Below are 17,740 nucleotides of genomic sequence, written 5' to 3'. Positions count from 1 at the left end.
AACTGAGTGGTGTGCTGATGAGGAGGGGAGTGTCGTTGAAGCTGAAGGGAAACGTGTATGCTGCATGTGTGAGAAGTGTTATGATTTATGGGAGCGAGACATGGGTAATGAACGTAGAGCAGCAACGAAGGTTGGAAAGGGTGGAAATGCGAATGGTTCGACGGATGTACGGAGTATCGTTGAGAGAGAGGAAGACAAATGATGAATTGCGAAAGATGATGGGAATAGAGCCTGTGATGGATGCTGTGAAGAGGAACATGTTGAGATGGTTTGGTCATGTGTTGAGGAAGGATGAAAGTGACTGGTTGAGAAGAGTGATGGAAATGAATGTAGAAGGAAGTAGAGGACGGGGAAGACCGAGAAAGACTTGGCTAAAGATGGTGGAAGAAGAAATGCGGGCAAGGGGGTTAACAAGGGGAGATGCAGAAAATAGGGCAAGATGGAGAAGATTGTCATGGGGACCGCAAGGCTAACCCCCGCTCTAGTAGGGAAAATGGCCTTTAAAATGCATGTTGTGTTGTTGTAAGGGAAGAGAGTCCCACAAAGGTAAGATAAAAAACAAACAAGATGGGATTCCCATTTTGGGAGTTTAAACAGAGGAGGTTACTGAAAAGGGAGCAATAACAGAGGAATGACGGTAAAACACACACACCAAAAAAAAAACCCCACAGTGACCACCAACCTGTCTGCAATGTGACAGCAACAGACCTTATGCTTCTGTATCATTGATGGAGATGTCATTAATGTTGAGAGACTTGTACTCGATAGAATCCAGGAAGACAGTTGGTGATGCGTGGGTTCTAGCCCAGAAGAAAGAATGGTATTCCATTGAGTTAGAGACAAAGGCCTTGTATCTAGGCTGAGTAGGTCTGATTTTTGAAGGAATGACAAATTTAAGCAACAGAGGATGCCCAGCTGGTTTGGAGGCCAGCTTTCCTATGTTCTCCACCCAGGAGAGATCGTGGTTCATGGTGAGGCTGAGAAATTCAACAGACTGAACCTGTTCCAGTGGCTGACCATGGAAATAGACTTCTTCTGAATTTTCCGGTGTGTCAGAGTGAGACAGTCACATTTAACCGGGTTGAAAGATTTACTACATTTGTCAAACCATTTTGACGCAGCTGCCATCTGCCTGCCAGTGGGATATGGGGTAGCATTCAAAAAGGAGGAGAGCGTTTTTCACATCATTGGAGAGGTCGTTTATGTAGTTGAGGAATAGGAATTGGCTCAAGCATCGAGCTTGGCAAGCATATCAGGATGCCAGATTGTGTCCAACGCCTGATATATGTCTAGTGAGATGGTTCAGACCTCTTTTTTTGATATCTTTGAAATGGTCTTGAACTCCTCAGACTATTGCAGAGAAGATGAAATCCAAACCAATGGTTAGAGATCAGGCTGTTTGAAAAGAGGAAGAACGATGCAAGTAGCGATGATGGATACCATGACTGCTTTTTATTGGGAGTAAGCTTACTGGCTTGTAGTGAGGAGGATCTGTTCTTGTGAATATTAAGTGAGGTTAGCCGATCTCCAGGGCAGATGGAAAGTGGCCAAATGAGAAGGGCATGTTGAATAGCTCAGACAGAGGAGAAGCAACAACAGCAGAGCAAAACTGGAGAAAACAGCCAATTATGCCAACTGGGCCTTTCGACGATACATGCTCGAGGCTGGACAAAACCTTCTCTGCCTTGTCGGATGGCAAAGACTAGTCCGTAATTGGTGTGAGACTGTAATATGGGGACAAAGTGGGATTGTTTGGGACATGAGATTTTAAAGGCAAACACTGACTTGGGACATTGTGGTTTGTCTCGAGCGGAGTTTGCGGTGAGGCTTTTGTGGTGATGGCGGTGGAGGGGAAGCATACACCAGAAACAGGTGTGTCAAGGTGTCAACGGCACTTTGAGGAAGGTGGCTGGTTGGGGAGTGCAGCCTTTGCTCTCAATCATTATTGTCCTCCGTCACACCGCGGAGCGAAAGGGGGACTATGGCTTTCCCCTCTGTCCGTGTCCATGCGTGCGTGCGTAAGCGAAGGACCGATTTATAATTTGGTGTGTGGGTGCACCCCACATCAAAATCCAAGATGGCCGCCGCCATGTATGTCTGACGCCATTTATGTCTGAACCTTGTAAGCGGAATATCTAGAAAAATAAGCGAAGTACCAACTTCTAATCTGGTGTGTGGGTGTATCTAGGCATAAGGAAGAACGCTATTGAAAATTGGGTCACCACGTCAAAATCCAAGATGGCCACCACCATATATATGTCTGAACCTTGTGAGCGAAATATCCTGAAAGATAAACGAACTACAAGCTTCTAATCTGGTGTGTGGGTGTATCTACGCATAAGGAAGAACACTATTGAAAATTGGGTCGCCATGTCAAAATCCAAGATGGCCACCGCCATGTATGTCTGAACCTTGTAAGCGGAATATCTTGAAAAATAAGCGAAGTACCAACTTCTAATCTGGTGTGTGGGTGTATCTACGCATAAGGGAGAACGCTATTGAAAATTGGATTGCCACGTCAAAATCCAAGATGGCCGCCTTGCGTCTTCCACTTTGTCAACTCATCACTTCACCGATGGGGGACCTAGGCGTAACGCTTGTTCTCAACATTGTCATCAGAGTGCTCGGGATTTTAAATTGTCATCTTCTTCCTTATCCTCACTCACCTCTGGTTCAAATTCAAAATCTTTTCTTCATAGTGGGGTCTGGTTGAATTTGCCATTGGCCTTTTGCTTATGATGAATTGTAACCTGTTCTTAGTATGGCCCAGGGGTTCAAGCAGTTTGAACGAAAGTCTGGACCACTGAGACACCTTGGTACTTATGATGTTACAGCATGGTGGTTGTGAGATAACAAATTTGAAGAGAGGACAACAACAGCAGGGTAGAGGGACAAAGTAAAGGGAGAACTGTTGGGCTTTGGGAAGGGTTACTGAGGGTAGAAAAAGTATGGATTTGGATTTGGGATGATCCGAGATGGTGGTGAACAGCTAGCTGGCTTGAAGCCCTGGAGGGAAGAACGAGATTGAAGAGGATGTGGAAGTTTGTTCCACAGTTGGGGGGAAAAGAGGAAAGAACGACTGCTACTGCATGAAATCCTTGCTGGTAACTCTAGATATTAATTATATTATTATTATTATTATTATTATTATTATTATTATTACCTCCGAAGGTGGATGGAGGTTATGTTTTCACCCCTGTCGCTCTGTCTGTTTGTTTGTCTGTCAGTGATCAAGATGTCTCAAAAAGTTGTGGACAGATTCGGACGAAATTGTGTATGTGACAAAATTGTGCAGAGATGAAGTGTATGTGACACGGATGAAATGATTAGATTTTGGTGAAGATCCGGATTCGGCTACTCGAATTTTTAAAGTGATTCTTCACCATTGGGAGATAGGGCATAAAGCGATACATAGCAGGATATCTCAAAAGGTTATGGATGGATTTGGACGAAACTTGGTGGATCGATTGGATGTGTGACAAGGACGAATCAATTTGATTTTGGTGAAGATCTGATTATGGATTCGAATACGAGAATTATTCAATTTTTAAAAAGTGATTCTTCACCATTGAGGGATCGGGCAAAAAACGATATATAACATGATATTTTAAAAAGTTATGATATGACTTATGGCTAAACTAGGTGGATGAGTTGGTTAGGTGACAAGAACAAGCCGATTAGATTTTGGTTCAGGTCCGAATCCTGATCCGGCCTATCATTGGGATACAACAAAAACTGTTCAGCCTGGCGGAGGTACGCGCTCTACCGAGTGCCGTTCTAGTTACATCTTATGACTTTCACCTGCTCCCATATACCTTGTGATTGATTAGCATAGCTATGGTTAGTAGCCAACCAATCAGACAGCACCACTTGAGCCTCTTCTTCATGTCCCATAGATCTGAGGAAAATGGAAATAAAGACACATATATGACAAAATATACCCTCAAAAGGAAGAGAGGGAAACGACCAATACAATTTGGCTTGAAATTCAATCGAGTGCTCCTTGCTCACAAAATCACAATTAATCTTGAAAAAGCCTCTTTCAATATGGCTTGGGATGAGTACAATGAAAAAAGGTGGAAAAAATGGACGTAATAAGAGACTGCAAAGGAAAATGTCAGAAAAAAAAAAAACCACAATTTGACCAACAAACCTGAGGGCACAGGCAAGGCCCCTGTACGCTCTCGCTTTCTCACTCATCCTCTCGTTTGGTCCTTGAAGACTTCCTGTTCTTCGCATGCTTTGCCCTTGAAGAGACAAATGTCTCCTGGTGTTATCCTCGTTTATTTGTCCTCTCTGCTGTGCCAGATCTGTGATTAAAAACAAAAATGGGCAGCAATTATACGATAGCTAATTGTTCAACTTGGGTCTGTTTGTATTAGGTAGGAGTAAGAGACATTTCTGTTCGACATGCACAAATATTTGCCCAACATCCAAGTATCTTCTTCATGTCCTTCAAAATGTATTCACATTTATAATAATGCAGGAAAGCGTTAATGTAAGAACCCATCCTGGAAGAGCTTGGGAGGATTGTAAAGCAGAGAGAACAGCGAGAATTAGATTATAGGAGGGGCGTTAAAAACAGAGGACTTGGCAATGGAAGAACAGGCCTTGGGCTTTGGCCTCTTCATGGGAGATGTCAATAAAGTTGAGGTTATGTTGTATTCGATTCCACAGAGTCTATGTGGTCGGTCAAAGAAAGGCTATGGTTGATGGTGAGGTCCAGAAGTTCAAGAGACTGAACTTCTTCCAGTGGATGACGAAGGAAATGTATCAGGTGGGTTCGTTTAATGATCATTCCAAAGCGATAAGGTGAGAGTGTGGGATTTTCCTTGAAGTTTTGAAGATTGAAGGACATGTTCCATTTATCAGAGCAGAGTCTAATCATTACCAGATCAGTAGAGAGAGACACAGCTGCCGTCTTCCTGTTAGAGAGATGGTGGTACTGTACGACACAGTGTTTAGCCATTTCTTTGTAAGTCATCTGTGGCCATCGGCATCTAGGTGTTTGATTTTCCTTTAGGAACCATTTTACATTCATTTTTTTGCATGTTTGTGTTGACATTTAATCTTTGCTTCCTTCTTGTTTGTTAAGAAAGATTTTATTGTTGCCAGGATAAAGTTTTATAACAATCAAAACTTCTTCACGTGGTCTTGCTTGGACATGGATAAAACGAGGGAGTTAAATGGGCTGAACCAAGTTAAAATAATAAAAACGCACTCAACCTATCAAACTCAAAAAAGATCTCAACCTAAAAGACATTGTACCATGAGGCACACCCAATGTATTTGAACACCGTGTTGTGCTGTGCTATAATATATACAGTGCCTTCAGAAAGTATTCACACCCCTTGAATTCAGTGACCAAGAACCACTCTGACAGAAATACAGAGTTCCTTGGCTGAGATAGTGATGGCAATGTACAAAAGAGCGCGCACAGCTGTAAGGACGAAGGACGGGAACAGTGCTGAGTTTGAGGTGAAGGTGGGAGTGCATCAGGGGTCGGTACTAAGTCCACTACTATTTGTAGCTGTGATGGAGGTGCTGGCTCGGAACGTAAAGGAGGGTTTACCGTGGGAGTTGTTGTATGCAGATGATCTGGTGTTGATTGCGGAAAGTATGGATGGACTGAAGGAAAAGATGAACAAGTGGAAGGAATGTATGGAGACAAAAGGTCTGAAGGTGAATATCGGAAAGACGAAGGTGATGGCAAGTGGTAAAGCATGTGGTGAGGTGGAAAGAACTGAGAAGTGGCCATGTGCTGTGTGCAGGAAGGGTGTCGGAGTGAACTCCATTCAATGTACAATGTGCGCTGAGTGGATTCATCAAAAATGTAGTGGTCTGAGAGGGTCATTAACCAGTGTGGCAGCTACATTCAAATGTAAGGTGTGCACAGAGGGAGCTGCAGATGGAGGAAATGTTGAGTTGGATCTTGGAGACGGCGTGAAGCTGGAAGGTGTGAAAACATTTTGCTACCTCGGAGACATGCTGAATGGAGAAGGTGGATCAGACTCGGCAACGGTTGCGAGAGTGAGATGTGCATGGAAGAAGTTTCGGGAACTGAGTGGCGTGCTGAGGAGGAGGGGAGTGTCGTTGAAGCTGAAGGGAAAGGTGTATGCTGCATGTGTGAGAAGTGTTATGATTTATGGGAGCGAGACATGGGTAATGAATGTAGAGCAGCAATGAAGGCTGGAAAGGGTGGAAATGCGAATGGCTCGGTGGTTGTGCGGAGTATCGTTGAGAGAGAGGAAGACAAATGATGAATTGCGAAAGATGATGGGAATAGAGCCTGTGATGGATGCTGTGAAGAGGAACAGGTTGAGATGGTTTGGTCATGTGTTGAGGAAGGATGAAAGTGGCTGGTTGAGAAGAGTGATGGAAATGAATGTAGAAGGAAGTAGAGGATGGGGAAGACCGAGAAAGACTTGGCTAAAGATGGTGGAAGAAGAAATGTGGGCAAGGGGGTTAACAAGGGGAGATTCAGAAAATAGGGCAAAATGGAGAAGATTGTCATGGGGACCGCAAGGCTAACCCCCGCTCTAGCAGGGAAAATGGCCTTAAAATGCATGTTGTTGTGTTGTCTTGGCTGAGATGGGAAAACCTGCCGGAAGGACAACAGTCTCTGCAGCACTTCACAAATCTCGGCTTTATGGGAGAGTGGCCAGACGGAAGCCACTCCTGAGAAAAGGCACATGGCAGCATGCATGGGGTTTGCAAAAAGGCACATGAAAGACTCTAAGAGCACGAGGCAAAATATTCTGTGGTCTGATGAGTTGAAAATTGAACTCTTTCACCTGAATGCAAAGTGCTACGTCTGGCGGAAACAGAGCACGATAGAGCGATATTTCGCCCTACAGTCCAGTAGTCTAGCGGTGGTCAAGATCACGGTGAATGGTGAGGTCACCGATGCGCTAATCGGCACGGGGAGTTCGGACAGCTACGCGAATGCTGCGTTGGTGAAGTGCCATGCTTGGCCGATCTTCCCCATGGGGAAAACGGTGCATATGGCATCATCATCTTTACATCAAGAGATAAGGGGATATTGTGTTGTGGAACTAGGAACTAATGAGACTAAGTACAAGATGTGAAACTGATGGTTCTGAGAGACTTATGTGCTGATCTACTCTTGGGCCATGATTTTTTGTGAAGGCATGCTGATTTAAATATGCATTTTGGGGGTACTAACCCCACCTTCTCAGTCTGCCGTCTGGAAAAGGTCGTCGTCGCCCCGCCATCGCTGTTTACCAACCTAACTGCGGATTGTAAACCGATCGCTGTGAAGTCAAGACGACTCACCCAGGACGATGCGAAGTTTGTTGCTACTAGGGCATGCCCGTACTATATCTATATCTAAAATTATATCCCCCCCTCTATTTACATGAAATGGTTTGGTCCATGAAATGTTTTGGTCCATTCGCAACGCCAAAGCGAACGACGAACGCTTTACATGAAATGGTTTGGTGCATGAAATGTTTTGGTCCATTCGCAACGCCAAAGCGAACGGCGAACGGCTTGCGAGTACAGTGACAATCCCCCCGGGGTTTTTATTAGTTTTAAAACATAGTTTAACGCCAACATAGCGCCAACATAGTTTGCAAACGTGAAATAAATGAATACGCTCTCAAATGTGCCATCCGAGGCAGAGTGTGTCCGCCACGTTCGGCACACGCGATAGCTCGCTGCTCTCTGATTGGTTGAATCGTTTTTTGGACATAGCTCGGTAAGTAATTGTCCGATTAATATGAAACCTTGAAAAGGCACATCCTCGGGTCCCCAGCAATATACCTGGCAAGTTTCAAGTATATCGGACCCGTGGTTGTCGAGAAACAGCGGTCACAGACAAACAAACGTACAAACAAACACACAGAGATTACTGGAATTATAGATAGATGAAAACCAGGAAACTTCTCACCGAAGGTATTATTGAGCTGAGCGAATCGCTGTGGTGGGCCCAGGTATTGGTGACGACCAGCGCTAATCACCGGAAACGGATGGTGATAGACTATTCCCAAACCATTAATCGGTTTACGCAACTTAGACGCATACCCATTGCCACGTATGGACGAAATGGCAGGAGAAGTGGCTAAATATCAAGTATTTAGTACATTGGGTTAGCGCAGTGCCTATCATCAAATCCCAATCCGAGAGTCTGATAAACTGTACACGGCATTCGAGTCTGGTCAGCGACTTTATCAGTTTTGTTGTGTACCCTTCGGGGTAACAAACGGAGTCGCGTGCTTCCAACGAGCAATCGACGAGATAGTATCTCGAGAGAATCTCAAAGACACCTTTGTTTATGTGGAAAATGTCACTGTATGTGGATGAACACAGAACGAGCATGACGGGTAACTTCAAACGATTTACGGAAGTAGCTCGCAAGTACAAACTGACTCTCAATGCTGACAAATGCACGTTCTCAACTAAAACTATCAATCTTTTGGGATATACCTTTTCAGAAGGCTTGATTCGTCCTGACATGCCACATTTGCAACCTCTATTGGAAATGCCACCTCCTCGTGACTTAGCCGCACTGAGACAAACCCTGGGGCTGTTCGCATATTATTCCAAATATATCCCGAAGTATTCTGAGAAAATTCGTCCCCTGGTTGAAAGCAAAAATTTTCCGCTGTCTTCAGCTGCCAAAATGGCTTTTCACAATTTGATTAACGGTATTGCTCAAGCGGATATTGGAAATGTAATGTCAATTGACGACAGTGTGCCCTTCGTTGTTGAGACCGACGCCTCCGAGTATGCAATCACGGCTACTTTGAATCAGTCGGGCCGACCCGTGGCCTTCTTCTCCAGAACGTTATCACATAGTGAGAGGCGCCACTCGTCTGTTGAGAAAGAGGCTTACGCCATCGTGGAGGCCTTGCGTAAGTGGAAACACTTTCTTCTCGGAAAATATTGTCGTTTGATCACAGACCAGCGATCTGTGGCTTTTATGTTCGAGGGTCAACATTCCCAGAAAATAAAGAATGAGAAAATCGCTAGGTGGCGTATAGAGCTTGCGGAATTCGGCTACGACATCGTATATCGCCCTGGCAAGGACAATGTAGCCACTGATGCATTTTTCTCGTGCTTTCTGTGCGACCGTGGGATCCGAGAGGGGATTGCAGGAACTGCATGATTTGCTTTGTCATCCAGGAATCGCTCGCCTGACTCATTTTGTACAATGTCGAAATCTTCCCTATTCCGTTGAGGACGTAAAGTGAGTCTGTTGTTCTTGTCCTGTTTGCGCCCAACTGAAACCACAGTTTCATAAACCGCATCAAGGGGTTTTGATCAAGGCCACCCAGCCGTGGGAGCATCTGAACATTGATTTTAAAGGTCCACTCCCGACGGCCACCTCTAAACGTTACATGCTCACCACTTTAGATGAGTACTCACGCTTTCCATTTGCCTTTTATTGTGGAGAGATCTCTTCAAATTCAGTGATTAAATGTCTCTCTGAGTTATTCACGGTGTTTGGTTGTCCAGCGTATATTCATTCAGATCGGGGAGCCGCTTTCATGTCTCGAGAGACAAAACAATTCCTTCAGGAACGAGGTATAGCCTCCAGTCGAACAACCAGCTATAATCCTGAAAGGCAATGGGCTCGTTGAACGTTACAACGGGGTAATCTGGCGTGCTGTATCGATGCGTTCTCAAATCACGTGATCTTTCGGTCGGCCAGTGGGAAATGGTGCTGCCTGACGCGCTACATCCTGTCCGGTCTTTATTGTGAACGGCCACTAACGTAACCCCGCATGAACGGCTGTTCTCCCTCCTATCATCATTGGAGTTCTAGTGGACACTCGTTACCGACCTGGTTGTCAGAACCAGGACCTGTATTGCTACGTCCATCTATATGTCCAGACAATCGAGGAGATGTCTCAAGAGGAGGTAGAGCATACTCCACATACTCCTGAGCCGGAGATCTACCGAACATGAAGTGGTCAGTGTTGCTGACCTCCGAATTGTTTGAATATGTAATTTGTTTTAGATTGTTGATATTCTGCTTTGTAGTTGACACCATCCTGGTGTCGTTTAGTTTGACATTTATCGAATATTATTATTTAGATTGACTGATTTGCTACTAGTAGGAGTCTCATTTTTCCAGTGGGGAAGATTGTGGTGATTGTGAAGAAGAGCAGTTGAAGGTGTCGACCGACCGCAAGGGACTTGAGGCTATTTAAGTTCTAGCCACGCGGATGCTCGGGCAAGACTTAGCCTGCTGTGAGCTGGTCAGACAATGGTTCATGCTGGTAAGATTGAGATAGTACTCTGTGAGATGGCTTGATTGTATTACCTCGCTTAATATACATAATCTGTTAGCTTTAATATACTCGTGGTATTTGTATTTGTTTCTTAGATCCTGCTTGATTCAAGTTTAATAAAGCCTGATATTGACCAAAGGCTTCTCCATCATTCATTACAGCTAGCACATGTGTCAAGGTATTGCCCTTGCTAGACTGTTTAAATACAAACTAGGCCACACCCTTAACTACGCTTCAGTGAATAAGAGTAGCATGAATAGAGAAAAGCTTGAGGAGGCTATCTAAGGGACACAGTGTAGGAAGTAAACAAGTGATGTTCAAAAGGACTGTTCAAGTCAATAGCTTGAAATCAATATCATGTGAGCAGCCTTTCTTTGTCCTCACCATCTTTGTCCAATTGTTCAAGCTGCTCCCTGAAGCATTTGGCTGCTTGTTCCCAAAGTCCTAAGGAGAGTCGTGCACGTCCGAGGTTCCCGAGGGCTGCGGATCTCTCCCCCGTTTTTCCTTCCCTTCCACTATTTTCCCTTTCATACCTCTCCACCGCCTCAAGCTGCTCACAAAAGCAAGTTAGGGCAGCCGAATGGCGGCCAAGCTCTGAATAAGCTGCGCCCAGCCGTGCTTGTGCCCTTGCCTCAGCCATTGGGTCATTGAGTTCCTGAAGGCAGAGGGGAAAGGGGTTTCTTAATAAAGATTGCAGCACAGCTCCATGGGGAAACAAAGCATCAAGCCTCATTTAAATTGTGACATAGTTCAACATCCTCAACAACTCAGCCGCAATTAACGATCAATTCCTTAAAGAGAAGATTAAACAAAAAAGTTCAAAGATATTTTCAAGCAGGAAAATGTAATTCTGTAACAACAACAATCTGAAAATCCAATTGTAATGTTGCCATTTTCCTGAGACTACCTTGAATTCCTGAAAATCACAACGAAATCCTTAATACTGTGAGATAGCCGATTGGCTTAGGTACTCCGAGCCAGATTGAGGACCAATGTGCACCTCTACACCTCTGTCTTGTTAATTCTGGTGAAAATCCATGAAAAACAAAGTGAACATAGAACGGCACTCGGTAGAACACATAGGGGAGAGGCAGGTTAGTTGATACAGTAGGTTAGTTGATACAACCTTCCTCCTTGCCCTCAGAAATGAAACTTGTGTAAATGCTGCCCTCTGTTGTTAGCTAGTTGCATTACATATCATTGATAAGTAGGTCAAGAAGTTACAGACATAGAAAGGGTGTGATTCTCCAAAAAAACCTGATTTGTGTCCTCCTGAGTAAAAATAACAACAAAAGGTAAGATCATTTATTGTGATAATACTACATAGATTTCACAGGAGCTCATTGGTTGATTATACCTTGGGAAAGTGGCTTTCAGCCTATGCTGCTTTGATTGCCAGGATAACACACATAAGCATGTGGGCAACATGTGTTGCAAAAACCCCATGGATGAGTTAGATGATACAGTTTGAGTAGGTTAGTTGATACGCGTATCAACTAACCCATTCATTTTTTTTTTTTACAAGACAATGCTGTACGGTAACCATTTGTAACTGGGCTTCATACATCATAATATATGTAGGCCTATACAGCCTACACTGTACATCTTTAGAATATAAGAGTTGTGTCCATCTGAGTTGTGAATCTTGTTCCTTTCCTGATATTTGATGCTTGCCGATTCATTTGTTTGGCAGATCTTTCTTTTTTCTCTAACCTAACCTTTAGCCCTATTGTTAGATATACTTTACATTACCTATGTATACATAGCAGGTATACAACTGAATAAATAACAAACAAACAGCTTTAATTAACAGTGCTCATTGACTCTGAAAATACCATTAGTACAAATATTATACAGAAATGATGGTATGCAGCCTAGTTTGATGTGTATCTGTAATTATGTGCATGCTAATTTGTTACCATTGGCAGAAATACCATGTAAATCGATGTATCATCTAACCTACCAAGGTGTATCAACTAACCCACTTGGTCAGGTCAGATGATACGTTTGACAAACAGTTTTTTTGTGAGCCACCATTCCAAGTTTGATAATGCAGCGGATCTGGCATGCTTCACAGATATGTACAAGACCCCGATATTTCTTTTGGACAATTCATGAATCCTGACGAGCTAACAGTCTTCATTATAGGCCAACATAACTGAAAAGTGTATCAACTAACCTGCCTCTCCCCTACTTCTGATAGGCTGGATCTGCATCTTCACCAAAATTGATTCAATTCGTCCTTGTCACACACCCAACCTTGTTCAACAAGTTTCATCCAAATCTGTCAATAACTTTTTGAGATATCGTGCTATATATCCGTTTTTACCTTTTCACACAATGTTGAAAATGACTTTTAAAATTCCTGGATCTGGATTTGCATCTTCACCAAAATCTAATAATTTTGTCCTTGTCACACACCGAACCTCTACACCAAATGTCATCCAAATCCATCCACAACTTTTTGAGATATCCTGTTCCCAAACAGACGGCGTTAAAATATAACCTCCGTCCACCTTTGGTGGCAGAGGTAATAAAATATATTCCACACCATTCCAGTATGGCTTGCTTTCAGTGGTAGTTCAGTTGAGATTGAATTAGCTTCTTCATTTTGGTTTGTTGCAAATATAAATATATACTGAAACGCAAAAGAAACTTACCACCTTTGAAACCTTTAAATATCAACAATAACACTGCGTGTAGTAAATGTGTGAACTTATTTGTGGACAATAGTATCCTCACTGTCAGACAAAATGGTCACGGATGGTCACTTGAACCTTCAATGGTCACTTCATAGCACAGCTGTTGAACAGCCATTTTGACTGTCAGTGATTAGCCAAGGGGTACGGGATGATTTTAATGAGCTGCACGTGATGTCTTGATATTGGCTTTAAAAAGGCCAGTGCAAAATGGGCATTTCAATCAACATGCCACGATTGTCAAGGGATCAACGGCAGCGTGCCCTGGGCATGCTGCAAGGCGGACTGAGCTACCGTGAGGTGGCACGTCGCCTTGGCTGTTCACACCAGACGATATCGGCCCTGGTGGACAGAGACACCCTCCACAACTCTGCAGATGACAGACCTCGATCAGGGAGGCCAAGAGTCACCACGGACGCACGCAACAATCGGCATATCGCTCGCCAGTTCTTCTCCAGACACGCTCACGCCCATCAGGACTGTCCACACAGAACCTTGACTCATTGCTGAAAGCGACCTCGTTCCACTGCGCCAAGGTCCACCGCTGATGCTGCTGGCACCATCTCTGTCGGTTGCGGCGATGGGCAGCCGTCATCACGGGGGCCTCTGTATGGTCTTCTGGCAGTCAGACCATAGTCATGCAGTCGTCTTTGTGCAGTATCATTGGAGATCCGTGGGTTTGCACGCCCCGGAGTTTCTGCCGCAGTGCGGGATGCTGGACGGAATCGATCCCGCAAGTGACTTCGGACCATCTGCCTGTCCTGCCTTGCAGTGGTGACTCTTGGCCTCCCTGATCGAGGTCTGTCATCTGCAGAGTTGTGGAGGGTATCTCTGTCCACCAGGGCCGATATCGTCTGGTGTGAACAGCCAAGGCGACGTGCCACCTCACGGTAGCTCAGTCCGCCTTGCAGCATGCCCAGGGCACGCTGCCGTTGATCCCTTGACAATCGTGGCATGTTGATTGAAATGCCCATTTTGCACTGGCCTTTTTAAAGCCAATATCAAGACATCACGTGCAGCTCATTAAAATCATCCCGTACCCCTTGGCTAATCACTGACAGTCAAAACGGCTGTTCAACAGCTGTGCTATGAAGTGACCATTGAAGGTTCAAGTGACCATCTGTGACCGTTTTGTCTGACAGTGAGGACACTATTGTCCACAAAGAAGTTCACACATTTACTACACGCAGTGTTATTGTTGATATTTAAAGGTTTCAAAGGTGGTAAGTTTCTTTTGCGTTTCAGTATAGTAAAAAAAAAAAAAAGGCACAAACCTGACAGGCTTGTAGATGAAGAGTGAGATGAGAAAGTGCTTGTTGCATCTGACCCAGAGCTCGGCAAGCCGACGCCAGACCGGCATAGGCCGCAGCTTCATCCGCATGGCTGTCTGCGGCTCGTGCTTCAGACAACTGTCTCTCGTACAATTCAAAAGCACCCTGTTCGAATGAAGACTTTCATCAATTATATTTATAATCATGAATAAAGAATGCATTTCCATGTCTAAAGCTTCATACATCGGTCTTAAATTCTTGAATCATACTCGTACTTTGGTTAATACCTAGAGCGATCCCATTTGCAGTAATCAATAGCAGCTGCTGGATAATAAATAAATAAGTAAATCTTAATTTTCCCTTTCCTCTTTTCATGGCTATTTCTCTTTACGAGGTACACGCAAAAAAACTAAACGATTTATCCAGAAACACTTATCGCTGATTGAAATACTTTGAGTGAAACAAAAATCATATATCAACCACATTGATCTATCTACCTCTATGTCTGTCGATGAGTTAATTGCAGGGCAGCCCATGAAATGGAGGGGCTTTTCTTGTTTTTGTCGTTTCCTACTTCCAGGTTGGTAAGCAGCGACATTTGTGCCCACGTCATATCATTCATCATGAAAATCTTGCGGCAAAACTTTCCAGTGTAGTCGCAGGTCTACAAGAGCTCCACATGATTGTTGTTGCTGTTGTTGTGGTTCTTGTTGGGGGACGATTTTTGAAATGTGCGCCCATTGGTCAGACCCCACCCACATTTGGTGCTTGACTCCACCCACCATGGCACCCACACAAAACAAGCGTTACGCCTAGGTCCCCCGTCGGGGAAGTGATGTGAGTTGACAAAGTGGAAGACGCAGAAAACATGCTATGATATGATATTTCGCTCACAAGGTTCAGACATACATGGCGGCGGCCATCTTGGATTTTGACGTGGCGACCCAATTTTCAATAGCGTTCTTCCTTATGCCTAGATACACCCACACACCAGATTAGAAGTTAGTAGTTCGTTTATTTTTCAAGATATTTCGCTCACAAGGTTCAGATATATATATGGTGGTGGCCATCTTGGATTTTGACGTGGCGACCCAATTTTCAATAGAGTTCTTCCTTATGCCTAGATACACCCACACACCAGATTAGAAGTTGGTACTTCGCTTATTTTTCAAGATATTTCGCTCACAAGGTTCAGACATATATATCGTGGCGGCCATCTTGGATTTTGACGTGGCGACCCAATTTTCAATAGGGTTCTTCCTTATGCCTAGATACACCCACACACCAGATTAGAAGTTGGTACTTCGCTTATTTTTCAAGATATTCCGCTCACAAGGTTCAGACATACATGGCATCAGACATACATGGCGGCGGCCATCTTGGATTTTGACGTGGGTTGCACCCACACACCAAATTCGAATGCGGTCCTTCGCTTACGCACGCACGCACACACGCATGTATGCACGAACGGACGGAGGGGAAAACCATAGTCCCCCTTTCGCTCCGTGGTGCAACGGGGGACAATAATATGGCCGCCATCTTGATTTTCTGGTGGGCCTAAGGCATCAAAACTGTAGGCCTCTGCCGATTATATAGTGTAGCAGCATAGCAAACCTGTTGTGCATTTTGTGATACAAGCACCCAAATTTGGCACAAATGTACATTAATATGTTGCGAACATTTTCAGATATTGGGCCACTTGAAATTCCGTAATTTTTTTTTCAAATTTTTCAAATTCGTAATTTCAAATTTTTCGGGTGACACCGTCACAATTTCGGTCTTCGAGGCCGGCCGATATAGTGGGCGGCTAGCCCAAATATTCAAAAGAATTGTGCATTTTGTGATACAAGCACCAAATTTGGCACAAATGTACATTAATATGTTGCGAACATTGTGTGGTCAGCAATGAAGACGAGAGTCTGAATTACATGTATGCAAAAGACCTTGTGAACCAGTGAAGCAAATACACGGGTAAGCATTAATTAAATCTAGGGCATGATATAATTTCCATGATGTTTACCTCTACACTCAATGGTGGAAGGAGGTAATGTTTTGATCCCAGCTTGTCTGTATGTCTGTTTGTCTGTTAGTCCACAAAATTCCAGACAAAGCTTGTAGTAGTGGTAGTTGTAGTGGTAGTGGTGATAACAGAAATTGTTATATAGAACTGAACTTATATTATTATTATATGCAGAAAATAACTTCATTTCTATATGCCCTGCAGTGGACAGGGTTAATTGGTTTATGCACTGAAGGGGTCACCCTGGTGTGTGTGCACTGCTGTGTTCTGCCTCACTGAGTTGTTCAGGTATGATGTACTCAGCACAAGCTTCCGGTCGGCCCGGAGGTGGGGGTGCGGGGCCTGTCACGGAACGTCAATAACAAACGGCCTGCCGGGGCCGCCCAAAAGTCGGCGTGAGGGCGCGTCCACTAATGGAACGCCTCTCGCTTCCCAGATCGAGGGCCACGTGGTCAGGAGAACCTCGTCCCTTCCGGTCACACTTTGCTATCGGCCGGCCTCGAAGACCGAAATTGTGACGGTGTCACCCGAAAAATTTGAATGACGAAATTTGAAAAAATTGAAAAAAAAAATTACGGAATTTCAGTGGGCCACATATCTGAAAATGTCGCAACATATTAATGTACATTTGTGCCAAATTTGGTGCTTGTTTCACAAATGCACAATCTTTTGAATATTTGGGCTAAGCCGCCCCACTAATACACTTCCTGGATTTGTTGCGTCAGATTTCCATTGGGTTTTGCTTTGCTTGTGTCGAGTATTGAGGAGGAACCCCAAAAACTAATCATATGTCGAATAAAAAATATTAGTCAGGTTTAATCTAGCCTGTCAGCACGCATGGTACACATCTCCTTAAAATAGCTTAGGCCTATGATATGAGGCCTGTAGCCTTTGCTGATTATACACTGCCCGGGGTTGTTGTGTCAGATTTCAATTGGCTTTGTTTGGGTCGAGTGTTACTCATGATGAGAGACCCTGAAAAATCTAATCAATGTCGAATAAAAATTATTAGTTTAATCAATCCTGCCAGCACGCATGGTACCTGCCTCCCTAAAAAAATAACGTCAAGTAATTTTTTACCAGCGCGGAATTGGGGTTAAACAATCCGTGACCGTGTGACAAATCATCTCGTTCTGCTATAACTGTGGTGGAGGCCGTCATGGATGAGAGGTGTCGTTACTATTTTAATAACGCATTAAATGTGTGTTTCCCAATCGTACGGAGTTCTCATCATTTAAAGGCTTTTAAATGCTCGTTTCCCAATTGGCCGGTTACCCCAATTTTTCACAGGTTGTGACCACAGTGCGGTCATTCTTGTTGGACATTATGACAAGGTCATTTACCAACAGAACAAAGAGTGTTCCTACTTCCGGTTACAAACTGTGATTCAGGTGTAACGAGGATTCCAAGTCTTATTTGGAACAAGATATGCACTGTGTCAAAACAGTTCTTGAACTACAGATAATATTTGAAGCGAAAGGTACGATCCTT

At 44.0% G+C, this 17,740-nt stretch overlaps 1 protein-coding gene across 1 annotated transcript in view; it reads right to left on the bottom strand.

Moving 5' to 3' along the window:
* LOC137415565 (uncharacterized) overlaps window positions 1-17,740 on the bottom strand; it is a 76,904-nt gene that overhangs the window by 14,416 nt on the left and 44,748 nt on the right. Inside the window, exons 9-12 of the mRNA XM_068101162.2 lie at window positions 14,233-14,394; window positions 10,644-10,914; window positions 4,154-4,310; window positions 3,816-3,898 (exon numbers count right to left, since the gene is read on the bottom strand). Of these exons, the coding sequence (XP_067957263.2) occupies window positions 3,816-3,898; window positions 4,154-4,310; window positions 10,644-10,914; window positions 14,233-14,394 (673 nt within the window). The remainder of the gene's footprint in view (window positions 1-3,815; window positions 3,899-4,153; window positions 4,311-10,643; window positions 10,915-14,232; window positions 14,395-17,740) is intronic.

The sequence above is a fragment of the Myxine glutinosa genome, chromosome 6 (genome assembly GCF_964187855.1).
Source record: "Myxine glutinosa chromosome 6, kmMyxGlut1.1, whole genome shotgun sequence".
NCBI lineage: Eukaryota > Metazoa > Chordata > Myxini > Myxiniformes > Myxinidae > Myxine > Myxine glutinosa.
Note: the sequence above shows the minus strand (reverse complement) of the source record. Positions and strands in the feature narration are given on the sequence as shown.